This window comes from Ranitomeya imitator, chromosome 4 (assembly GCF_032444005.1).
Source record: "Ranitomeya imitator isolate aRanImi1 chromosome 4, aRanImi1.pri, whole genome shotgun sequence".
In the NCBI taxonomy this organism is placed as follows: Eukaryota; Metazoa; Chordata; class Amphibia; order Anura; family Dendrobatidae; genus Ranitomeya; species Ranitomeya imitator.
In genome coordinates, this window is record NC_091285.1 from 31,873,872 (window position 1) to 31,900,580 (window position 26,709).

Below are 26,709 nucleotides of genomic sequence, written 5' to 3' on the forward strand. Positions count from 1 at the left end.
CTGTCTTCTCTGAACCTGTTCCTAGGCTGACTATCGCAGCTGACATCCGGCACTATGTGCCAGGAGCGTCACGGACCGCTCCCGGCACATTAACCCCCGGCACACCGCGATCAAACATGATCGCAGTGTGCCGGCGGTATAGGGAAGCATCGCGCAGGGAGGGGGCTCCCTGCGGGCTTCCCTGAGACGATCGGTACAAGGTGATGTGCTCAACTTGTACTGAGCGTCTCCTCCCTGCAGGCCCCGGATCCAAAATGGCCGCGGGGCTACTTCCGGGTCCTGCAGGGACTGCTGTAACCAAGCAGCAGGGCACGCCAGATCGCTGATCTCACACAGTGCTCTGCAAAGTGTCAGATCAGCGATCTGTCACTATACAGTGATGTCCCCCCTGGGACAAAGTAAAAAAGTAAAAAAAAAAAAATTTTGATGTGTAAAAAAAAAAAAAAAAAAATCCTAAATAAAGAAAAACAAAAATATTGTTCCCATAAATACATTTCTTCATCTAAATAAAAAATAAATAAATAAAAGTACACATATTTAGTATCGCCGCATCCGTAACGACCCAACCGATAAAACTGTCCCACTAGTTAACCCCTTCACTGAACACCATAAAAAAAAACGAGGCAAAAAACCACGCTTTATTATCATACCGCTGAACAAAAAGTGGAATAACACGCGAACAAAAAGACGGATATAAATAACCATGGTACTGCTGAAAATGTCATCTTGACCCGCAAAAAACGAGCTGCCAAACAGTGTCATCAGCGAAAATATAAAATAGTTACAGTCCTCAGAATAAAGCGATGCAAAAATAATGATTTTTTCTATAAAATAGTTTTTATCGTATAAAAACGCCAAAGCATAAAAAAATGATATAAATGAGGTATCGCTGTAATCGTACTGACCCGAAAAATAAAACTGCTTTATCAATTTTACCAAACGCGGAACGGTATAAATGCCTCCCCCAAAAGAAATTCATGAATAGCTGGTTTTTGATCATTCTGCCTCACAAAAATCGGAATAAAAAGCGATCAAAAAATGTCACGTGCCCGAAAATGTTACCAATAAAAACGTCAACTCATCCCTCAAAAAACAAGACCTCACATGACTCTGTGGACCCAAATATGGAAAAATTATAGCTCTCAAAATGTGGTAACGCAAAAAAAATATTTTTTGCAATAAAAAGCGTCGTTCAGTGTGTGACGGCTGCCAATCATAAAAATACGCTAAAAAACCTGCTATAAAAGTAAATCAAACCCCCCTTCATCACCCCCTTAGTTAGGGAAAAATTAAAAAAAAGTATTTATTTTCATTTTCCCATTAGCGTTAGGGTTAGGGCTAGGGCTAGGGTTAGGGTTAGGGTTAGGGCTAGGGTTAGGGTTAGGGCTAGGGTTAGGGATAGGGTTTGGATTACATTTAGGGTTGGGATTAGGGTTAGGGCTAGGGTTAAGGCTACAGTTAGGGTTGGGGCTAAAGTTAGGGTTAGGGTTGGGGCTAAAGTTATGGTTAGGGTTTGGATTACATTTAGGGTTGGGGTTAGGGGTGTGTCTGGGTGAGAGTTGTGGTTAGGGTTACCGTTGGGATTAGGGTTAGGGGTGTGTTTGGATTAAGGTTTCAGTTATAATTGGGGGGTTTCCACTGTTTAGGCACATCAGGGGCTCTCCAAACGCGACATGGCGTCCGATCTCAATTCCAGCCAATTCTGCGTTGAAAAAGTAAAACAGTGCTCCTTCCCTTCCGAGCTCTCCCGTGCGCCCAAACAGGGGTTTACCCCAACATATAGGGTATCAGCGTACTCGGGACAAATTGGACAACAACATTTGGGGTCCAATTTCTCCTGTTACCCTTGGGAAAATACAAAACTGGGGGCTAAAAAATATTTTTTGTGGGAAAAAAATGATTTTTTTATTTTCACGGCTCTGCGTTATAAACTGTAGTGAAACACTTGGGGTTCAAAGTTCTCACAACACAACTAGATAAGTTCCTTGGGGGGTCTAGTTCCCAATATGGTGTTACTTGTGGGGGGTTTCTACTGTTTAGGTTCATTGGGGGTCTGCAAACGCAATATGAGGCCTGCAGACCAATCCATCTAAGTCTGCATTCCAAATGACCTCCTTCACTTCCGAGCTCTGCCATGTGCTCAAACAGTGGTTCCCCCCCACATATCGGGTATCAGCATAGTCAGGAAAAATTGGACAACAACTTTTGGGGTCCAATTTCTTCTCTTACCCTTGGGAAAATAAAAGATTGGGGGCGAAAAGATAATTTTTGTGAAAAAATATGATTTTTTATTTTTACGGCTCTGCATTATAAGCTTCTGTGAAGCACTTAGTGGGTCAAAGTGCTCAACACACATCTAGATAAGTTCCTTTGGGGGTCTACTTTCCAAAATGGTGTTAGTTGTGGGGGGTTTCAATGTTTAGGCACATCAGGGGCTCTCCAAACGCAACATGGCGTCCCATCTCAATTCCTGTCAATTTTGCATTGAAAAGTCAAACGGTGCTCCTTCCCTTCCGAGCTCTCCTATGCACCCAAACAGTGGTTTACCCCCACATATGGGGTATCAGCGTACTCAGGACAAATTGTACAACAACTTTTGGGGTCCAATTTCTTCTCTTACCCTTGGGAAAATAAAAGATTGGGGGTGAAAAATAATTTTTGTGAAAAAATATGATTTTTTATTTTTACGGCTCTGGATTATAAACTTATGTGAAGCACTTAGTGGGTCAAAGTCCTCACCACACATCTAGCTAAGTTCCTTAGGGGGTCTACTTTCCAAAATGGTGTCACTTGTGGGGGGTTTCAATGTTTAGGCACATCAGGGGCTCTCCAAACGCAACATGGCGTCCCATCTCAATTCCAGCCAATTTTGCATTGAAAAGTTAAATGGCGCTCCTTCGCTTCCGAGCTCTGTCATGCGCCCAAACAGTGGTTTACCCCCACATATGGGGTATCGGCGTACTCAGGACAAATTGTACAACAACTTTCGGGGTCCATTTTCTCCTGATACCCTTGCAAAAATAAAACAAATTGGAGCTGAAGTAAATTTTTTGTGAAAAAAAGTTAAATGTTCATTTTTATTTAAACATTCCAAAAATTCCTGTGAAACACCTGAAGGGTTAATAAACTTCTTGAATGTGGTTTTGAGCATCTTGAGGGGTGCAGTTTTTAGAATGGTGTCACACTTGGGTATTTTCTATCATATAGACCCCTCAAAATGACTTCAAATGAGATGTGGTCCCTAAAAAAAATGGTGTTGTAAAAATGAGAAATTGTCAACTTTTAACCCTTATAACTCCCTAACAAAAAAAAATTTTGGTTCCAAAATTGTGCTGATGTAAAGTAGACATGTGGGTAATGTTACTTATTAAGTATTTTGTGTGACATATCTCTGTGATTTAATTGCATAAAAATTCAAAGTTGGAAAATTGGGAAATTTTCAAGATTTTCGCCAAATTTCTGTTTTTTTTTCACAAATAAACGCAGGTAATATCAAAGAAATGTTACCACTATCATGAAGTACAATATGTCACGAGAAAACATTGTTAGAATCATCGGGATCCATTGAAGCGTTCCAGAGTTATAACCTCATAAATGGACAGTGGCCAGAATTGTAAAAATTGGCCTGGTCATTAACGTGCAAACCACCCTTGGGGGTAAAGGGGTTAAGGTCCCTTAGTCTGTTTCAGTAGCTCTACAATCATGGGGAAGACTGCTGACTTGACAGATGTCCAGAAGGCAGTCACTGAGACACTCCACAAGGAGGGTAAGCCTCAAAGGTCATTGCTTAAGAAGTTGGCTGCTCACAGAGTGCTGTATCCATCTGCTGGTGTAGGTCCACTGTGTTTTATCAACACCAAAGTCAGTGTTTTTGTATTGAAGAGCTGAAATAAATTAACTTTTTGATGATATTCTAATTTAGTGTGAATCACTTGTAATAATGCCCCTCATTGTGCCTCCTTATAATAGTGCCCCCATTGTAACTCCATATAGTAATGCCCTCTTGTGCCTCCTTATAATAATGCCCCACATTGTGCCTCCTACAAATAATAATGCCCCTATTGTGCCTCCTTATAATAATTCCCCTATTGTGCCTCCATATAATTGCCTTCCTTGTACTTCCTTATAATAATGCCTCCTTATAATAATTATCCGCATTGTGCCTCCTTATAATAATGCCCAAACTGTGCCTCCTCATTGTGCCTCATAATAATAATGCCCCCATTGTGCCTACATATAATAATGCCCCTCTATGTACCTCCTTATAATAATGCCTCTTTATAATAATGCCCCCATTGTGCCTCCTTATAATAATGCCCTTCATTGTGCCTCCTTATAATAGAGCCCCTATTGTACCTACCTTTATAATAAAAATCCCCCCATTCTGCCTCCTTTTTACAATGCCCCTATTGTGCCTCCTTCTAATAATGCCCCTTATTGTACCTTCTAATAATAATGCCTCCATTGTGCCTCCTTATAATATTGCCCCCATTGTGCCTTATTATAATAATGCCCCATTGTGCCTTCTTATAATAATGCCCCCATTGTGCCTTCTTATAATAGTGCCCCTCATTGTACCTTCTTATAAAAATGCCTCCATTGTGCCTCCTTATAATAATGCCCCCATTGTGCCTTATTATAATAATGCCCCATTGTGCCTTCTTATAATAATGCCCCCATTCTTCCTCCTTGTAATAGTACCCCTCATTGTACCTCCTTATAATTATGCCCCCATTGTGCCTCCTTATAATAATGCCCATTCTGCCTCCTTAAAATAATTCCCCTCATTGAGCCTCCTTATAATAATGCCTCCATTGTGCCTCCTTGTAATAATGCCCCCATTGAGTCTCCTTATAATAATGCCCCCATTGTACCTTCTTATTATAATTCCCCTCATTGTACCTCCATATAATAATGCCCCCCATTCTGCCTCCTTATAATAATGCCCCCCTTTTTGCCTCCTTATTATAATGGCCCTCATTGTGACTCCTTAAAATAATTTCCATAATTGTGCCTCCATATAATAACGCCCCCACTGTGCTTCCATATAATGTCCCATTGTGCCTCCTTATAATAATGCCTCCATTGTTCCTCCTTATAATAATGCCCCCTTTGTGCCTCCATATGATAATGCCCCGATTGTGCCTCTTTATAATAATACCCCCATTGTGCCTCCTTGTAATAATGCCCTCACTGTGCCTTATAATAATGCCCCATTGTGCCTCTTTATAATAATGCCCCCATTGTGCCTAAACATAATAATGCTTCTCACTGTGCCTCCTTATAATAATGCCCCCCATAGTGTCACCATATAATAATGCCCCCATTGTGCCTCCATATAATTCCCCCACTGTGCCTCCTTATAATAATGCTCCCATTATGCCTCCTTTTAATAATAATGTCTCCATTGTGCCTCCTTTAATAATGTCCCTCCTTAAAATAATGCCCCCATTGTGCCTCCTTATAATAGTATAATAATATTAATATCCATCCATCCACCCATGATGTGATATGTACACTCAGAAGCCCACCTCCGGCTCACTGCCAGGTCAGTGCATGAAGTCCCATTATCCCACCATATAATATAGGAATATATCATAATGAAACATATGGTAACTTTTAATTAATATTTTCCTTTATTTTAAGGAGAAAGAGAGAGAGCTCCACATAAAAAACATCTATGCCCATCGAATGCCCAGAAACATATGGAAGTATGGTGGCCTGGGTGGTCATGGAGGTAGGTGCGAGTTATGAATGCTCAGGCCCTGTTTGCACTGTTTCTGGCAATGGGTCCGTGTTACAGACCTGTAGGCACTCCGTGTATATGAGAGGGACCCCCAGGCGCCTCAGATAGTTTATGGGGGGATGTCACAGGGTCCGATCTGCATCCGACAGGTTGATCTGACTCTGCGGTGGTCCGAGGTGGCTGGCAGCTGTCATCTTTACAATCATGGGCGCCAGCACTATTACACACCCCCAATAAAACAGACAGTATAGGAGCAATATACAAAGTATGGAGATTGCTCCAACTATTGGAGAGACATCATCACACAGATGGAGTGATGCCATCGACCCTCGGATCCGCTCACTTATACATAACACCTCTGCATTTATGTGGCTGGCATGTCGCCCTGGAAAAGGAATCCAACATTTCCAACCTTAGATAGTCATCGGGGCGGTCACACAGGGTGTATTGCGTGTCACTACAGAAAGGGGGCGCTAGTGATCCTGATGGGGTGGTGCCACTGAATGAATTGCAATGGGCATCATCGGAGCTAAGGCTTTCCTTGCCGGTTGGATCAGGACCAAATACCATTCGTATTCGATTGTTGGCGGACCCCATTTACGATCCGTGATCTTCAGGAGATAAAATCCATAATGGGCTTCAACTGAAATCCATGTACTTTTTTAATGCGGTTTTCAATTCTCACATTTTTTTAAAGCGTTTTTTTTGCAACCTTTTGACTTCTTTATCAACTACAAATAGTTGTCTTGTCACTTCTTTTTTGCAAGGCACAGATTTTAAAACTACATCAGAGATACACTAACCATCAATGTGGCTTTGCCCTATAAATCAATAGGAAACTTGTTCAAAGAGTAATGGAAGCTGTTTTTGATGTGGATTCTGGAGAAAAATCAGCTCCAAAATCCATGTAAAAAAATTCATAGTGTAAACATACCCCAACATTCATGAGGTGACAGGGGCAGCACAAGAAAGACATGAGGAATGGTTTCTGTATGCTCGGATCTACCATGGCCAGAAGGTTCTGCTTTCTAACTTACAGCACTGTTCTCTCTTAGAGGAGGAAGTACAGCTCCGACACACAGCACTGGAGTACAGCTTTAGCGCACTGGAGCACAGCTCTGGAGTACAACTCTGGAGCACTGGAATACAGCTCTGGAGCACTGGAGCACAGCTCTGGAGCTCTGGAGTAAAGCTCTGGAGTACAGCTCTGGAGCACTGCAGTACAGCTCTGGAGTACAGCACTGGAGTAGAGCTCTGGAGCACTGGAGCACAGCTCTGGAGTACAGCTCTGGAGTACAGTTCTGGAGTACAGCACTGAAGCACTGCTCTGGAGTACAGCTCTGGAGCACTGGAGTACAGCTCTGGAGTACAGCACTGGAGTACAGCTCTGGAGTACAGCACTGGAGCACTGGAGTACAGCTCTGGAGTACAGCTCTGGAGCTCTGGAGTACAGCTCTGGAGTACAGCACTGTAGTACAGCTCTGAAGCACTGGAGCACAGCTCTGGAGTACAGCACTGGAGCACAGCTCTGGAGTACAGCTCTGGAGCACTGGAGTACAGCTCTGGAGTAGAGCTCTGGAGCACTGGAGTACAGCTCTGGAGTAGAGCTCTGGAGTACAGCTCTGAAGCACTGGAGCACAGCTCTGGAGTACAGCACTGGAGCACAGCTCTGGAGTACAGCACTGGAGCATAGCTCTGGTGTACAGCTCTGGAGTAGAGCTCTGGAGCACTGGAGTACAGCTCTGGAGCACTGGAGCACAGCTCTGGAGCACAGCTCTGCAGTACAGCTCTGGAGTACAGCTCTGGAGCACTGCCGCTGGCACTTTGTACAGAATCACTGACTGGTAACATTTGGTTTTGCAGGGTTTACTTTCACTAGGAGCACGCAGACTGAGAGCGAGGCATTTACACCAAAACAACCGGATTCCCACGAAAATGACGAATACGCAGATCTCCAAGACAAAGTAAATAACATACCAAGAACATAACATTATAATGAAATATTCTGCAGATTAGATGTAATATATATATCCCTTAATTTCTTACCGTTTTCAAAATCTCTGCTTGCTGGTTTTTGGAGAAACATCAATACACATAGGCTGCACAGACCTTGGACATTTCTTTTCTAATCACCCACGTAAAATCACTTGAAATGCCTTGAAATTCCATAATCAATCAGTGAAAATGTTAGTTTCAGCTTTTATGGAAATCTTTCTAGATTTTAACTGTGAAATAGAAATACACCCAGAACACTAGAGGGACCCTCCGCAATGCTCGTTTTCTGAGCAACAAGCATTTAAAGTTCTGTGATCTGCAAAGATTCAGTGTTGACTTCCATTTTCCAATCGTGATTTTTGTCTGTCGCCTGCCCTAACCTTTCCTCCAACTTAGAGTGAACGTCGCCAACTTTGATCTTCTGCATGAACAAACCATATTGTTAGAACTGCTCCTGCCCTGACCTCAGCTTGTCTGACTATACTTCAGAGATCTCACAGTGGTGGTGGGTGAAGGGTGAACACCAGGGGCTCCCATGGTTGACTATAACCTCAGTTTAGCCCAAGCTAAGTCATTTTTAGAAATGAGAACCAGGTCAGGGTCAAAGAGCATCTCATTTCACTGCGAATCTTGCTCTAGCGATTGTACATATCCTCCAGTAATGGTGAACCATATTGTTAGAACTGCACCTGCCCTGACCTCAGCTTGTCTGACTATACTTCACAGATCTCACAGTGGAGGTGGGTGAAGGGTGAACACCGGGGGCTCCCAGGGTTGACTATAACTTAAGTTTAGCCCAAGCCAAGTCATTTTTAGAAATGAGAACCAGGTCAGGGTCAAAGAGCATCTAATTTCACTGGGAATTTTGCTCTAGCGATTGTACATATCCTCCAGTAATGGTGAGGTGCCACCTGGTGACCAATCCATTGACTTCTGTAGTTGCTTGTAATGAAGAGAAAATGTAATTTTACGTCATCTAAAGATTTGTGGATAACCGTCATGTCATTAACCTCTCGTCTGGCGCTTCTTCTCGTGGTTGTGTGTGTCCCATGTCTGTTACCTTCTTTCTTCTATCCAGTGAGGAGTATCTGGAGGATAAATGTTAGGCCTCGATTCACCAAGACTTTTTTCATGCTGGTCCTGATCAGGGTGAAGAGTGGAGTGCGAGGTGCCTGATGTATTAAAAAGCGCAAGGCATAGTAACATAGTAACATAGTAACATAGTTAGTAAGGCCGAAAAAAGACATTTGTCCATCCAGTTCAGCCTATATTCCATCATAATAAATCCCCAGATCTACGTCCTTCTACAGAACCTAATAATTGTATGATACAATATTGTTCTGCTCCAGGAAGACATCCAGGCCTCTCTTGAACCCCTCGACTGAGTTCGCCATCACCACCTCCTCAGGCAAGCAATTCCAGATTCTCACTGCCCTAACAGTAAAGAATCCTCTTCTATGTTGGTGGAAAAACCTTCTCTCCTCCAGACGCAAAGAATGCCCCCTTGTGCCCGTCACCTTCCTTGGTATAAACAGATCCTCAGCGAGATATTTGTATTGTCCCCTTATATACTTATACATGGTTATTAGATCGCCTCTCAGTCATCTTTTTTCTAGACTAAATAATCCTAATTTCGCTAATCTATCTGGGTATTGTAGTTCTCCCATCCCCTTTATTAATTTTGTTGCCCTCCTTTGTACTCTCTCTAGTTCCATTATATCCTTCATGAGCACCGGTGCCCAAAACTGGACACAGTACTCCATGTGCGGTCTAACTAGGGATTTGTACAGAGGCAGTATAATGCTCTCATCATGTGTATCCAGACCTCTTTTAATGCACCCCATGATCCTGTTTGCCTTGGCAGCTGCTGCCTGGCACTGGCTGCTCCAGGTAAGTTTATCATTAACTAGGATCCCCAAGTCCTTCTCCCTGTCAGATTTACCCAGTGGTTTCCCATTCAGTGTGTAATGGTGATATTGATTCCTTCTTCCCATGTGTATAACCTTACATTTATCATTGTTAAACCTCATCTGCCACCTTTCAGCCCAAGTTTCCAACTTATCCAGATCCATCTGTAGCAGAATACTATCTTCTCTTGTATTAACTGCTTTACATAGTTTTGTATCATCTGCAAATATCGATATTTTACTGTGTAAACCTTCTACCAGATCATTAATGAATATGTTGAAGAGAACAGGTCCCAATACTGACCCCTGCGGTACCCCACTGGTCACAGCGACCCAGTTATAGACTATACCATTTATAACCACCCTCTGCTTTCTATCACTAAGCCAGTTACTAACCCATTTACACACATTTTCCCCCAGACCAAGCATTCTCATTTTGTGTACCAACCTCTTGTGCGGCACGGTATCAAACGCTTTGGAAAAATCGAGATATACCACGTCCAATGACTCACCGTGGTCCAGCCTATAGCTTACCTCTTCATAAAAACTGATTAGATTGGTTTGACAGGAGCGATTTCTCATAAACCCATGCTGATATGGAGTTAAACAGTTATTCTCATTGAGATAATCCAGAATAACATCCCTCAGAAACCCTTCAAATATTTTACCAACAATAGAGGTTAGACTTACTGGCCTATAATTTCCAGGTTCACTTTTAGAGCCCTTTTTGAATATTGGCACCACATTTGCTATGCGCCAGTCCTGCGGGACAGATCCTGTCGCTATAGAGTCCCTAAAAATAAGAAATAATGGTTTATCTATTACATTACTTAGTTCCCTTAGTACTCGTGGGTGTATGCCATCCGGACCCGGAGATTTATCTATTTTAATCTTATTTAGCCGATTTTGCACCTCTTCTTGGGTTAGATTGGTGACCCTTAATATAGGGTTTTCATTGTTTCTTGGGATTTCACCTAGCATTTCATTTTCCACCGTGAATACCGTGGAGAAGAAGGTGTTTAATATGTTAGCTTTTTCCTCGTCATCTACAACCATTCTTTCCTCACTATTTTTTAAGGGGCCTACATTTTCAGTTTTTATTCTTTTACTATTGATATAGTTGAAGAACAGTTTGGGATTAGTTTTACTCTCCTTAGCAATGTGCTTCTCTGTTTCCTTTTTGGCAGCTTTAATTAGTTTTTTAGATAAAGTATTTTTCTCCCTATAGTTTTTTAGAGCTTCAATGGTGCCATCCTGCTTTAGTAGTGCAAATGCTTTCTTTTTACTGTTAATTGCCTGTCTTACTTCTTTGTTAAGCCACATTGGGTTTTTCCTATTTCTAGTCCTTTTATTCCCACAAGGTATAAACCGCTTACACTGCCTATTTAGGATGTTCTTAAACATTTCCCATTTATTATCTGTATTCTTATTTCTGAGGATATTGTCCCAGTCTACCAGATTAAGGGCATCTCTAAGCTGGTCAAACTTTGCCTTCCTAAAGTTCAGTGTTTTTGTGACTCCCTGACAAGTCCCCCTAGTGAAAGACAGGTGAAACTGTACAATATTGTGGTCGCTATTTCCTAGATGCCCGACCACCTGCAGATTTGTTATTCTGTCAGGTCTATTAGATAGTATTAGGTCTAAAAGTGCTGCTCCTCTGGTTGGATTCTGCACCAATTGTGAAAGATAATTTTTCTTGGTTATTAGCAGAAACCTGTTGCCTTTATGGGTTTCACAGGTTTCTGTTTCCCAGTTAATATCCGGGTAGTTAAAGTCCCCCATAACCAGGACCTCATTATGGGTTGCAGCTTCATCTATGTGCTTTAGAAGTAGACTTTCCATGGTTTCTGTTATATTTGGGGGTTTGTAACAGACCCCAATGAGAATTTTGTTACCATTTTTCCCTCCATGAATTTCGACCCATATGGACTCGACATCCTCATTTCCTTCGCTAATATCCTCCCTTAAAGTGGACTTTAGGCAAGACTTTACATAGAGACAAACCCCTCCTCCTCTCCGATTTTTACGATCCTTTCTAAACAGACTGTAACCCTGTAAGTTAACTGCCCAGTCATAGCTTTCATCTAACCATGTCTCGGTTATTCCCACTATGTCAAAGTTACCTGTAGATATTTCTGCTTCTAGTTCTTCCATCTTGTTTGTCAGGCTTCTGGCGTTTGCGAGCATGCAGTTTAGAGGATTTTGTTTTGTTCCAATCTCCTCGCTGTGGATTGTTTTAGAAATGTTCTTACCTCCCATCTGAGTATGTTTTCCTGGGTCTTCTTTGTTCAAGTCTAATGTTTTTCTTCCCGTCCCCTCTTCTTCTAGTTTAACGCCCTCCTGATGAGTGTAGCGAGTCTTCTGGCGAATGTGTGTTTCCCAGGTTTGTTGAGGTGTAGTCCATCTCTGGCGAGGAGTCCATCGTACCAGTAATTCACACCGTGGTCCAGGAATCCGAATCCTTGTTGTCTGCACCATCGTCTTAGCCAGTTGTTTGCATCAAGGATCCTGTTCCATCTCCTGGTGCCATGCCCGTCTACTGGAAGGATAGAAGAAAAAACTACCTGTGCATCCAGTTCCTTTACTTTCTTCCCCAACTCTTCAAAGTCTTTGCAGATTGTCGGTAGGTCCTTCCTTGCCGTGTCATTGGTGCCAACATGTATCAGAAGAAATGGGTGGACGTCCTTGGAGCTGAAGAGCTTTGGTATCCTATCGGTCACATCCTTGATCATCGCACCTGGAAGGCAGCATACTTCTCTTGCAGTTATGTCCGGTCTGCAGATGGCTGCTTCTGTGCCTCTCAGTAGTGAGTCTCCCACCACCACCACTCTTCGTTGCTTCTTGGCTGTACTTTTTGCTGTCACTTGTTGCTGTGTGCCCTTTTCTTTTTTGCTTGCTGGTATTGCTTCATCCTTAGGTGTGCCATCTTCATCCTCTACAAAGATTTGATATCGGTTCTTCAGTTGTGTGGTTGGTGATTTCTCCATGGTCTTCTTGCTTCTTTTGGTCACATGCTTCCACTCATCTGCTTTTGGAGGTTCTCTGACACTTTTTTCACCTTCTGTGACCAGTAGAGATGCTTCTGTTCTGTCTAGAAAGTCTTCATTCTCTTTGATGAGTTTCAAAGTTGCTATTCTTTCTTCCAGACCCCGCACCTTTTCTTCTAAAAGGGCCACTAGTCTACACTTCTGACAGGTGAAATTTGATTCTTCTTCTGGTCGGTCTGTGAACATGTAGCACATGCTGCAGCTCACCATGTAGGTTGTCACATCTGCCATGTTGCTCCTAGATCCTGCTGACTTGCTGTGTGTTTTCCTTCTTGTGTAATCTACTCAGCCAAGCTCTCTTGCAATAGTATCCTACCTTACGGCGCGCGGCATGAAGTGGTTCGCGAAGTCAGGGATGTAAGGAACACCTCCGCTCGTCATGAATTTGACAAGTGGGTTCATTACGCCCCGTTGACGCTTGGCATAGATGGTGTGAAACCTCACGTGAAAGCCTCACGTTGTACAAAAAGTTTGCAACTTTTCAAAGGTTTGTACACCAGAACTCTGCTTTAAAAAGTTTGATTAATCAAGGTCTATGACTCTGTATTCACTACTGTGGACTTAAAAGTGTCAAGAATAAATATCTGAGCTGTTTGATCGTTTCTATAGGGCTAGGATTGCTCCCAAAATGTAATCCAAGGGGAACCTGCAGTCTGATCATATGCAAAGTATGATGAGTGAAAGACAACATTCAGGCCACAAGGTGGCTGTTACAAGAACCTGGCCTTACCTTTTCATACTGCTGGTTTTCTGAAATTTGTAGACGACTTCTTGGCCACATTCACACTAGCAGTATTTGGTCAGTATTTTACATCAGTATTTGTAAGCCAAAATGGATCGCCCCCACGTAAGGGCAATGGGGTACTCGCTCCTGGGTCCTCCAGTTCCTTCAGCGAGAATGTCACAGTGGCCCGACCTGGACCGTGGCCCTATGAGGGGCGCCCATTTAAAAGGCAGAGTTCGTATGGAATAAGGTTCGTGACGCCACCTGTGGTATTCGGTCAGGGTGACCGACACTGCTTAGGGGTCCGCTGGGGTGATGTGATGGCAGCTAGATGGTATACCTTCCCACAGGTGAAGTGTATCCCCAGGGCTTCCCAGAGGTGTAGATGGTGATGGTGTGAGGCGCAGTTAATAACGAGGACACAAAGGTTGCAGTCTCTTTACCTTTACTGAAGGCTTTAGCATCCGCAGTCCAGAGTACAGGATTACAGGGTAGGCAGAGTCCAGCCGGTCTGATGACACTTCCAGAGTCCCCTTATCCAGGTGGAAATCAGTAGCCTTCCTACTAGCGCCGTGTGTTGCAGTACCTCCCTGCTGAGCAACTCAGTAAGGTCCTCACAACTCTTGTAGATGTTAAGTCTTCCTCTCTGTCCCCCAGTTGGTATGGATAGGACAAACCCATATGACGGGTGGCCTGAGGCTTGTTTACAGGGACCCTGGAGATGCCCCGACCCCCACAATTTGCCACCTATGTCTTCTTAGGTATTTAGGTCGGGCAGCCAACTTGGAATTGACTGTCCTGCCGGTCTCTAAAGTAAAGCGTAGAGACTATTGCTCCCTCGGTGTTCCGGCCACCGGTCCGCACTCCAGAAAGAGGCAGCCTCTCCCAGGACAGGACTCCTTCTGGTTTTTGTTCTCCTTTTGCCGTAACTTCATGTCTCACTCCCTACAACACAATTCTCTTTGTGTCCTTTCTTAGGATGCTGCCGCACGTGGGGCAGGCGCAGCTCCGTGTCCTTCTCTCTTGCTGAGCCTCTGATGTTCCTACTTTTCCCTCTGTCTGCCTGACAGGTATCTCCTTCTTACTCCTTCTCCCTCCACTCAGCTTCTCCTTCCAACTCTGTCTTCTCTCAGCTTCTGCCTTCTGACTCTGACTAACTTTCTATCCAACCCACCAGTTTTACCCTATGTGAGGAGTGGCCTGATAGAACCTTTGCTCCCCCTGGTGGACTGGAGTGTGAAGTGTGTTTTGTGATACCTGGTAGGGTGAACTCCTTTGGTGCCATCAGACGTAACATCACTCCCCCTGGTGGAAGAATGACATTACTGCAATGAACAGGACTCTGGGGTGCTGCAAAAAACAGGAGTGGGAGATAAATACAGAAGTGGTGCATATGTTTGTATTACACCTCTCTTCTGATTGTTCCACTCCTGGTTTTGGCTTACAAATACTGATGCAAAATACTGACCAAATACTGAACTTGTAAACGTGGCCTTTCTGTGGTTTCCTCAACCACTGTGTAATAAAGTACCTGAACAAATTCCTCTTCTTTTGCCTATTGTAGTGAGATATCCTCACCCCAAGGTGTAGTGCTCCGTACGTGTTTCAGCCCCACACGGTGCTCACTTTCTGCCATTACTTTAGCTGCTCTGCATTAGCTCCGTCTCTGGATCTTTGCTGCACTCTAAACCCAATTATGTATACAGAGATTGAAATTGAACCCTGTGTTTCCTTGTGAACCCTGAATCTGAGCCTGATTTTTCGAACCCCAAATCTGCTCCCTGATTTTACGAAACGAGGGAATGAGGGGTATAAAAGATATGGCATATTCTTGTGATGTGTTTTGGTGTTACGTTGTTTCTGTGGTTTTATTGCAAACCCGGTCTTTTCTAGAATTTTGCAATTTACTATTCACAGTTCACCCACCACTTCTCCCCTTGACTTACAACGGGAGCAATCCTAAAGAATCTCAGAATGACCCACTAAGGCCCTGGAGGCTTTCAAAATAACTAAAGAAGGAATTTGCTTCAGCCCAGGTTCTGATTCCTGCTGTCAATTCACCCTGAAAATGCTTCATCGGTGGGAATCAGAGCTGTAATCACACAAAAAAAAAGCCTTTGGGAAAGCTCTGACCTCTTTTTTTCCAGAAAATTTCCAATCCTGATGAGAAAAACTATTCTGTCACTGACTAGGGAATTGTTAGCCACCAATCTGGTACTCAAAACCCGGAGACATTTTGGGAGCAACTTGACGCCCAGTGATCATTTATGCCGTTCACATCTGGCTCAATGATCTCTTAAATTCTGACTCTGAATTACATTTCTGTCCTACAGAAAAAGAAAGCAACAAAGTCTTTTTATTTGGGACATGAAATCCAAAGGGTCTGGTCTCTCCGGCATTCACAAGTCTCTGGAAGTCATCTTCCTGGGGGAATGGTGGTCTATGATGTCTCAAAAGAGCCTGTACTGTCTTTAAAAAAAATATAACTTCCAGGTAGCGACCTGCGGGTCTTCTACTTCCAGTGATAGATGGCCCGTGGGTCTCCAGACTTCTATGGATCTTATTACTTAACTTACAGCCATTGACAATGGATATGATAAGAACACGGACCGTTATTTGGATTTCCCATGAAGTCAACCATGTAGATAGCCATCGGACTGGAGCTACAGTCTATCCATCCCGCCTGGTGCAGAGGCTGTAGCTGTGTGTGATCTCTCCATTCACTTTCATGACACTAATCCGAGCTGCGATTTATGCCATGAATATTTTTTTGACCAGAATACCCCTTTAAAGGTTTCACATTATCGAGGGTCTTTAGGGCAATGTGAAAAGCTAATGTCACTGGTGATAACTACATTATATGGTTTTCCATCTTAGCCGCAGACCTTTCTGTTTATGTCGTATCAAACGTGAATATTGTTGCAGAGCTCTGAGTCAGGAAACGAGAGCGCAAGAGAGGAAGACAGTAATTCTCAGATGGGCGGCGAAGGTGAGTGTCAGAGGAAAGCCCGGCCTCCTCCTCTCCAGATCCGACCATCAATGGCGCCTACAGGGGAACGCCAGGTTCTCGTCTCTGTTTTAGTGAATACTTTGTTCCACCTGAAATACCAGTTCTGGATCTTTTCTTAGAACTGCCGGTTGTGCCGTAATACCGATAATGTCAGACTGTGGAAAGAAATGTCCCATCGACTAGAAAAAGTGTGACACCCAGTTAGCAATTAACTTTGTGTATATTTCCAGGAGGAACAATTGAGGGACAGCACGAAGAAAAAAAATCCCAAATTGTTATTTAACAATTCCCGATTGTTTTCCCAATATTCTTTCAGTGTAGACAGGCTGTTGCTCAGTCGATGAAATGAGGAGAACGCTAGCTCGTCCTGTGAAATGATTTTTAAGTTTGCTAAAGTCATCGCTCTCAGCAGCACATCGTCCTGGGTAATTAGGGTTTGTGCTGCCGAGAACAATGATAGCCCGTGCGCACAGAACAATCTACAGTGGGGAAAATAAGTATTTGATACACTGAGGATTTTTCATGTTTTCCCACCTACAAAGAATGGAGAGGTCTGTCATTTTTATCCCAGGCACACTTCACCTGTGAGAGACAGAATCTAAAAAGAAAAAAAAGAAAAAAAAAAGATAATCACATTGTATGATTTTTACATAATTAGTTTACATTTTATTGCATGAAATAAGTATTTGATACAATAGAAAAAAAATAAAAAATAAAAATATATAAAAAAAATAAATAAATAGAAAAACAGAACTTAGTATTGGTACAGAAACCTTTGTTTGCAGAACTGTAGGAAACGTCTGACCTCTGTGGTCAGACATTTCCAACAGTTCTTGACCAGGGTTGTTCACACTGCAGCAGGGATTTTGGCCCCCTCCTTCATACAGATCTTCTCCAGATCTTACAGGTTTCGGGGCTGTCACTGGGTAACACTGAGTTTCTTCTCCATCCAAAGATTTTGTATTGGGTTCAGGTCTGGAGACTTGCTAGGCCAATTCAGGACCTTGGAATGCTTCTTACGGAGACCCTCCTAAGTTGCGCTGATTGTGGTCATTGTCATGCTGGAAGACCCAGCCACGACCCATCTTTAATGCTCTTACTGAGGAAAGGAGGCTGTTAGCCAAAATCTTGCGATATATGACCCCATCCATCCTCCCTTCAATGTGGTGGAGTCGTCTGTCCCCTTTTCAGAAAAGCACCCCCAAAGTATGTTATTTCCCCACCATGCTTCACAGTTGGGACTGTGTTATTGAGGTTGTACTCATCCTCCTTCTTCCTCCAAACACGGTGAGTGAAGATGATACCAAAAAGTTCTATTTTCGTCTCATCTCGCCACATGACCTTCTCTCATGTCTCCTCTGGATCATCCAGATGGTCATTGGTGAACTTCAAACAGGCCTGGACATGAGCTGGTGTGAGCTGGGGAACCTTGTGTGCCCTGCAGGAGTTTAATCTATGAAAGCATAGTATGTTACTAACAGTAATTTTTGAGGCTGTGCTCTCTTCAGGTCATTGACCAGGTCCTTCTGTGCAGTTCGGGGCTGATTCCTAACCTTTCTCAGAATCATCCTTACCCCACGAGGCGAGATCTTGCATGGAGCTCCAGACCGAAGAAGATTGACAGTCATCTTGCGTTTCTTCCATTTTCTAATAATTGTGACAACAGTTGTTGCCTGCTCACGAAGCTTTTGCCTATTGTCCTGTAGCCCATTGTGCAGATCTACAATTTTGTCCCTGGTGTCCTTAGATAGCTCTTTGGTCTTGGCCATGGTGGAGAGGTTGGAGTGTAATTGTGTGAACAAGTGTCTTTTATACAGGTAATAAGTGCAGAGTAGGAGGCTTCTTACAGAAAAACTAACAGGTCTGTGAGAGTCAGAATTCCTGCTGGTTGGTCGGTGATCAAATACTTATTACATGCAATAAAATGCAAATTAATTATGTAAAAATCCTACAATGTGATTTTCTGGTTTTATTTTTAGATTCTGTCTCTCACAGGTGAAGTGTACTTACGATAAAAATTACAGACCTCTTCATTCTTTGTAGGTGGGAAAACTTGCAAAATCTGCAGTGTATCAAACACTTATTTTCCCCACTGATTTCTGATATATTACTGATTGTTCTGTGCACATCATGAGCGCGGTCGGCCTCTGTAAATGGGCTATTAAATAACCACCTAATAACGAACGTCGCTGGGGGTTATCGGCTGGTCTAATCGCGGCCTTAGTCTGGGTCATCAATGTGATTTTGAAGGGGGTCTTAGTCCTGGCACCCAAACAATATAATGAGGAGGTTGTGTAACTTTTTGGGGTGATGTGTTGATTGTGCGCAGTAGTACTCATTACATCCTGAAGCACATGGATGGCGCTGTGCTGGGTACGGTTGTGAAAAGGAGAAAAGTATTTCAGTTAGTAATACAGACATTTCACTAATTGCTTGTGGTAGTGCACCGAGCACACATTGATGGCATGGTAAATCCTAGAAAACCCTTTTAAGGCCACATCTTTAAGTGAATCTTTCACCATCTGAGAGCTGTACAATGTAGGGGCAGAGACCCTGATTCCAGTGATATGTCACTTAATGGGCTGCTTCCAGAAGTTTTAATAAAAATCATTTTTATCTCCTGAAGATCCGGCAGTTCTCTGAATGCTGAGCTCTGTGTAATCCCACCCACACCATTGTATGGCAGCTTTTGTGTGCACTGTGCATAGGCATAAAGCTGCCAATCAGTGATAGGGGCAGGGTTATACATAGCTCGTGACTATGGAGGGCTACTTGGCAGCGGTTTACTAGTCCTCTAGTGATAATCTCCTGATGATAAAACTGTGCTTTTTTCAAAACTACAACAAGTAGCCCGGTAAGTTACAAATGACTGGAATCAGGGTCTCTATCTCTACATTATGTTGGTCTTAGATTGAGTGGCAAAAACCTGGTGACAGATTCCTTTTAAAGGCACTTTGAAAATAAGATTTTGATAAATACCATTTTTAATCTTTATATCTTTTGCCTCATATGATCTTCCCTGCTGAGTTTTTGTACAAGATGCCAAAAAGACAATACTGACTGAAGAATTTAAGGAAATGTGTCGTCAGAAATGTTTTCATAACACTATTTATATTTTTAATACAAATCAGATGTTTTTCAATTTTCACACAGGGCTAAACAGGTCTAAAACTGGATTCACACAAGGCTTTTCAATAGTCTCATTATAGGCAAGATTACAATGACTGATAACCCCTCTATATACAGTAGATAACACAGGATCCACCATTCACAATGGATGATGTCACAGCTCACCTCCTCCTCCTGTACAATGACTGATATCACATCTATATACAGTAGATAACACAGGATCCACCATTCACAATAGGTGATTGTCACAGCTCACCTCCTCCTCCTCCTGTACAATGACTGATAACACCTCTATATACAGTAGATAACACAGGATCCACCATTCACAATAGGTGATATTACAGCTCACCTCCTCCTCCTGTACAATGACTGATATCACATCTATATACAGTAGATAACACAGGATCCACCATTCACAATAGGTGACGTCACAGCTCACCTCCTCCTCCTGTACAATGACTGATAACCCCTCTATATACAGTAGATAACACAGGATCCACCATTCACAGTAGGTGATGTCACAGCTCACCTCCTTCCCCCTGTACAATGACTGATAACACCTCTATATACAGTAGATAACACAGGATCCACAATTCACAATAGGTGATGTCACAGCTCACCTCCTCCTCCTGTACAATGACTGATAACCCCTCTATATACAGTAGATAACACAGGATCCACCATTCACAATAGGTGATATTACAGCTCACCTCCTCCTCCTGTACAATGACTGATATCACATCTATATACAGTAGATAACACAGCATCCACCATTCACAATAGGTGATGTCACAGCTCACCTCCTCCTCCTGTACAATGACTGATATCACATCTATATACAGTAGATAACACAGGATCCACCATTCACAATAGGTGACGTCACAGCTCACCTCCTCCTCCTGTACAATGACTGATAACCCCTCTATATACAGTAGATAACACAGGATCCACCATTCACAATAGGTGATTGTCACAGCTCACCTCCTCCTCCTCCTGTACAATGACTGATAACACCTCTATATACAGTAGATAACACAGGATCCACCATTCACAATAGGTGATATTACAGCTCACCTCCTCCTCCTGTACAATGACTGATAACCCCTCTATATACAGTAGATAACACAGGATCCACCATTCACAATAGGTGATATTACAGCTCACCTCCTCCTCCTGTACAATGACTGATATCACATCTATATACAGTAGATAACACAGCATCCACCATTCACAATAGGTGATGTCACAGCTCACCTCCTCCTCCTGTACAATGACTGATATCACATCTATATACAGTAGATAACACAGGATCCACCATTCACAATAGGTGACGTCACAGCTCACCTCCTCCTCCTGTACAATGACTGATAACCCCTCTATATACAGTAGATAACACAGGATCCACCATTCACAGTAGGTGATGTCACAGCTCACCTCCTTCCCCCTGTACAATGACTGATAACACCTCTATATACAGTAGATAACACAGGATCCACAATTCACAATAGGTGATGTCACAGCTCACCTCCTCCTCCTGTACAATGACTGATAACCCCTCTATATACAGTAGATAACACAGGATCCACCATTCACAATAGGTGATATTACAGCTCACCTCCTCCTCCTGTACAATGACTGATATCACATCTATATACAGTAGATAACACAGCATCAACCATTCACAATAGGTGATTGTCACAGCTCACCTCCTCCTCCTCCTGTACAATGACTGATAACACCTCTATATACAGTAGATAACACAGCATCCACCATTCACAATAGGTGATGTCACAGCTCACCTCCTCCTCCTGTACAATGACTGATATCACATCTATATACAGTAGATAACACAGGATCCACCATTCACAATAGGTGACGTCACAGCTCACCTCCTCCTCCTGTACAATGACTGATAACCCCTCTATATACAGTAGATAACACAGGATCCACCATTCACAATAGGTGATGTCACAGCTCACCTCCTTCCCCCTGTGCAATGACTGATAACACCTCTATATACAGAAGATAACACAGGATCCACCATTCACAATAGGTGATGTCACAGCTCACCTCCTCCTCCTGTACAATGACTGATAACCCCTCTATATACAGTAGATAACACAGGATCCACCATTCACAATAGGTGATATTACAGCTCACCTCCTCCTCCTGTACAATGACTGATAACACCTCTATATACAGTAGATAATACAGGATCAACCATTCACAATAGGTGATTGTCACAGCTCACCTCCTCCTCCTCCTGTACAATGACTGATAACACCTCTATATACAGTAGATAACACAGCATCCACCATTCACAATAGGTGATTGTCACAGCTCACCTTCTCCTCCTGTACAATGACTGATAACACCTCTATATACAGTAGATAACACTGGATCTACCATTCACAATAGGTGATATCACAGCTCACCTCCTCCTCCTGTACAATGACTGATAACACCTCTATATACAGTAGATAACAGAGGATCCACCATTGACAATAGGTGATGTCACAGCTCACCTCCTCCTCCTGTACAATGACTGATAACACCTCTATATACAGTAGATAACACAGGATCCACCATTCACAATAGGTGATATTACAGCTCACCTCCTCCTCCTGTACAATGACTGATATCACATCTATATACAGTAGATAACACAGGATCCACCATTCACAGTAGGTGATTGTCACAGCTCACCACCTCCTCCTCCTGTTCAATGACTGATAACACCTCTATATACAGTAGATAACACAGGATCCATCATTCACAATAGGTGATTGTCACAGCTCACCTTCTCCTCCTGTACAATGACTGATAACACCTCTATATACAGTAGATAACACTGGATCTACCATTCACAATAGGTGATATCACAGCTCACCTCCTCCTCCTGTACAATGACATCTCTATATACAGTAGATAACACAGGATCCACCATTCACAATAGGTGATGTTACAGCTCACCTCCTCCTTCTGTACAATGACTGATAACACATCTATATACAGTAGATAACACAGGATCCATCATTCACAATAGGCGATGTCACAGCTCACCTCCTCATCCTCCTGTACAATGACTGATAACACCTCTATATACAGTAGATAACACAGGATCCACCATACACAATAGTTGATGTCACAGCTCACGTCCTCCTCCTGTACAATGACTGATAACACATCTATATACAGTAGATAACACAGGATCCATCATTCACAATAGGTGATGTTACAGCTCACCTCCTCCTTCTGTACAATGACTGATAACACATCTATATACAGTAGATAACACTGGATCCATCATTCACAATAGGCGATGTCACAGCTCACCTCCTCATCCTCCTGTACAATGACTGATAACATCTCTATATACAGTAGATAACACAGGATCCACCACACACAGTAGGGTGATGTCACAGCTCACCTCCTCCTCCTCCTCCTCCTGTATGATGACTGATAACACCTCTATATACATCTAGATAACACAGGATCCTCTATTCACTATAGATGATGTCCCAGCTCACCATATGGTACTTAGTTGACAGTATTCGGATCAAAAGAGTGTAAATGCCATCCCACCGTGACAAGGTGTACCCCAGTCAGGACGGTCCCTAACTCTGGGAGCAGAACAGGTTCCAGACCTGACTGTTTCAACACCTGCTGCCTGTTGAAAGCTATATAGACAGAATTAGGCCTAGCAGCCAGTGTGAAAATTGCAATATTTGACTTTTTTAGTTATTTCATGTTTTTATGATATGAGAACTAGAAAAAAAAAATCAACACTAACAAAGGTGCATTTAACATAAAAACCTGATTTAAAAAATAGGCAATTTTCTGTTGACACTTTCCCTTTTAAAGAAACAAAGAAACTTATGGCAGATCAATGCAATAGCAAACCGGCTCAGCGGTTTCTCCAGCCACCATAGGCCACAATGGAGAGAGAAAACTCAAACATTGAGCTTGACTTAAGTTGGTATACATGCAGCACCTAAGCACATGTTCACATTGGCCATAAAACATATAAAACCTATAATAGAAAAAATTATCAAAAACCCTGCTGTAACTAAGTAAAAAGCAAAACGTGTATCTAAATAACACAGAGTTGATCAAAAATAGCACAAAAGCCATCCCACCACGACAAGGTAACTCTGATCGGTACAGTCCTACACTGTCTAATATTAAAAACCTTACCATGTGTCAATGTTGACCTCAGTGTGAATAAGGGCAAAATGGACTGGTGTTCTACTGGTTGGGCCCAGTCCTTTTTGTCTGCCCTTATTCACACTGAGGTCAACATTGACACATGGTAAGGTTTAAATAATAAACAGTGTAGAACTGTCCCAATTAGAATTACCTTGTCGTGGTGGGATGGCTTTTGTATTATTTTTGATCAAAAACAATATTTCTAAAAACGCTGTGTTATTTAAATGCACTCTTGCTTTTTATTTACTTAGTTACAGCAGGGTTTTTGCCCATTTTTTCTCTTGTAGGTTTTATATGTTTTATGGCCAATGTGAACATGCGTTTATGTGCTGCATGTGTACCAACTTAAGTCAAGCTCAATTTTTGTGTTTTTTTATTTTTTATTATTGCATTCTGTGCAAGCCGGGGTGTGGCTTCCCTTTTTCTGAGCTGGAGATTGTAGATAAGGCTCCCCCAGACTGGTGTCCACTGGTTGGGCCCAGTCCTTTTTGTCTGCCCTTATTCACGCTGAGGTCAACATTGACACATGGTAAGGTTTTTAATATTAGACAGTGTAGGACTGTCCTGGTCAGAGTTACCTTGTCGTGGTGGGACGGCTTTTGTGCTATTTTTGATCAAAAACAGTATTACTAAAAACTCTGTGTTGTTTAGATGCACCTTTTGCTTTTTACTTAGTTACAGCAGGGTTTTTGCTCATTTTTTCACAATGGAGAGAGGCCCGCTGAAAGGGGCAGCCATTTTTGTGAAATCTCTGTATGCTGGGCCTGATTTCTCATACAATAATGGATCCACAGGTCCAAAGGATCGCCCCATTTGGGCTTGACTGGAGGCAGTCACTTGCCATTAGGTGTCTATTAAAGGAACCGGGGTGAGTGGCATTTTACACTTTCAGAGTTTGTATGAAATGATTTTTAGGATTTTATTGGGAAGCAGACATTTTTGCCTCTTACTTTCACTAGATTTTTGTATTTTTTATTTTAGAGGCCCCGACACTTGACGTTTTGCAGGACGAGAAAAGTAATGCTCTAGTGGACATAGATGGACACAAGTCCAAAGTGCAAGACAGAGAACACTCAACAGAATGGCTAAACCAGCTGTTAATGGAGGAAGACTTGGGACTGGGGGACGCAAGAACTTATGAGAAGAACCATCCAGAAAATTTGCGTAACAAAGATAAAGTTGGCACGGTGATGAGCGTTGAGACCAGCCACACGAGGCCTTTGCTCCCGATGATCAGTAGACGCTACGTATTCACTGCCGCCACAGAGAACCTCCACCAAGGCCTCCCGGCAATTGGGCCAATCCCTAGCTTATATAAGGCCCAAAACTGCAAAAGTTTAAAGCTTCAGTGCGACTCAGCTCTTAGTCAAGTAGAATTTTCACTGCCAGAAATTGAGATCGGCAACGAGAACGAAAAGATTGCTCAACGTCCAGAAGTTTCTTTGAGCCACAGAAAGAAAAACTTGATGGAGGAACTTTTTGGACCTGGGTATAACATGCAGAATTGTTTTTCAAACAAATGTTAATTTCGAGAAATAGTTCAGTTTACAGAGTTGTAAAAGTAACCAGAAAATTAGAACAAGTCTAAACTAACCATCCGTGCTCAGAATCTGTCCCCTATCGGCCGTTACTTATGTTTAATAAAATATCACCTATCCTTATTATCAGCACTGTCTTCTTACGTAGAGACGCCAAATATTGGGCATATTAGTGCAGCCAGTGATCAGCTGATTGCTGTGAGTCAAATTTAACAAGCCGCAGGCAATGATGGAATATGACTAAGTGTTTACACTAGAGCCTTTGATGGTGAGGATGGGATGGGCAGCCGATTGACACCATGTACCACTCCACGACAGACCCCGTGACTGCAGCATCTGACCAGAGGATCAGAGATTCAGGTACGGGGTACAGGAGGGCGAGACAAAAGCATAGTCAGAAGGTCCGAGGTCGAGGCAGGAAGCCCAGGATCAGAATTCGTAGTTGAGATCAGGAGCGAAGAGATCAAGATATACAAGAAGGCAGGCAGGGTCGATAACAGGTGAGGCAAAACAAGAATATGCCAATACAAGAAGCTAGAGACTGAGCTACTAGAACCGAAGTTCAGGCAAGAAATGGAGGGTGGAGCAGGGCGAAACACATGGTGAGTAGGGCGACAGTTAGACGGCGTGCTAGTGGCCGGCATAAAAATCAGCTGTAACATCCAGCCAAGACCAGGGCAGAAGTGCGTGCAGAATTGTGCCTGTATGTACTTGTGTGTGCGGAGACCATGTGTGAGTGTACAGAGATCATGTGTGCGGACACCGTGTGTGAGTGTACAGAGATCATGTGTGCGGAGACCATGTGTGAGTGTACAGAGATCATGTGTGCGGAGACCATGTGTGAGTGTACAGAGATCATGTGTGCGGACACCGTGTGTGAGTGTACAGAGATCATGTGTGCGGACACCGTGTGTGAGTGTACAGAGATCATGTGTGCGGAGACCATGTGTGAGTGTACAGAGATCATGTGTGTGGAGACCATGTGTGAGTGTACAGAGATCATGTGTGCGGAGACCATGTGTGAGTGTACAGAGATCATGTGTTCGGAGACCGTGTGTGAGTGTACAGAGATCATGTGTGCGGACACCGTGTGTGAGTGTACAGAGATCATGTGTGCGGAGACCATGTGTGAGTGTACAGAGATCATGTGTGTGGAGACCATGTGTGAGTGTACAGAGATCATGTGTTCGGAGACCATGTGTGAGTGTACAGAGATCATGTGTGTGAAGACCATGTGTGAGTGTATAGAGATCATGTGTGCGGAGCCCATGTGTGAGTGTACAGAGATCATGTGTGCGGAGACCATGTGTGAGTGTACAGAGATCATGTGTGCGGAGCCCATGTGTGAGTGTACAGAGATCATGTGTGCGGAGACCATGTGTGAGTGTATAGAGATCATGTGTG

The 26,709-nt window shown here is 43.0% G+C and overlaps 1 protein-coding gene across 3 annotated transcripts in view; it reads left to right on the forward strand.

Moving 5' to 3' along the window:
* LOC138675358 (lebercilin-like protein) overlaps positions 1-25,431 on the forward strand; it is a 69,607-nt gene extending 44,176 nt beyond the window's left edge. For 2 of the 3 annotated variants that reach the window (XM_069763483.1, XM_069763484.1), the window contains exons 5-8: positions 5,647-5,737; positions 7,610-7,710; positions 16,345-16,408; positions 24,749-25,431. In XM_069763483.1, the coding sequence (XP_069619584.1) occupies positions 5,647-5,737; positions 7,610-7,710; positions 16,345-16,408; positions 24,749-25,293 (801 nt within the window). In that variant the 3' untranslated portion in view covers positions 25,294-25,431. The remainder of the gene's footprint in view (positions 1-5,646; positions 5,738-7,609; positions 7,711-16,344; positions 16,409-24,748) is intronic. The other variant, XM_069763485.1, reaches the window with a different exon arrangement.
* The last annotated feature ends 1,278 nt before the right edge of the window (positions 25,432-26,709 follow it).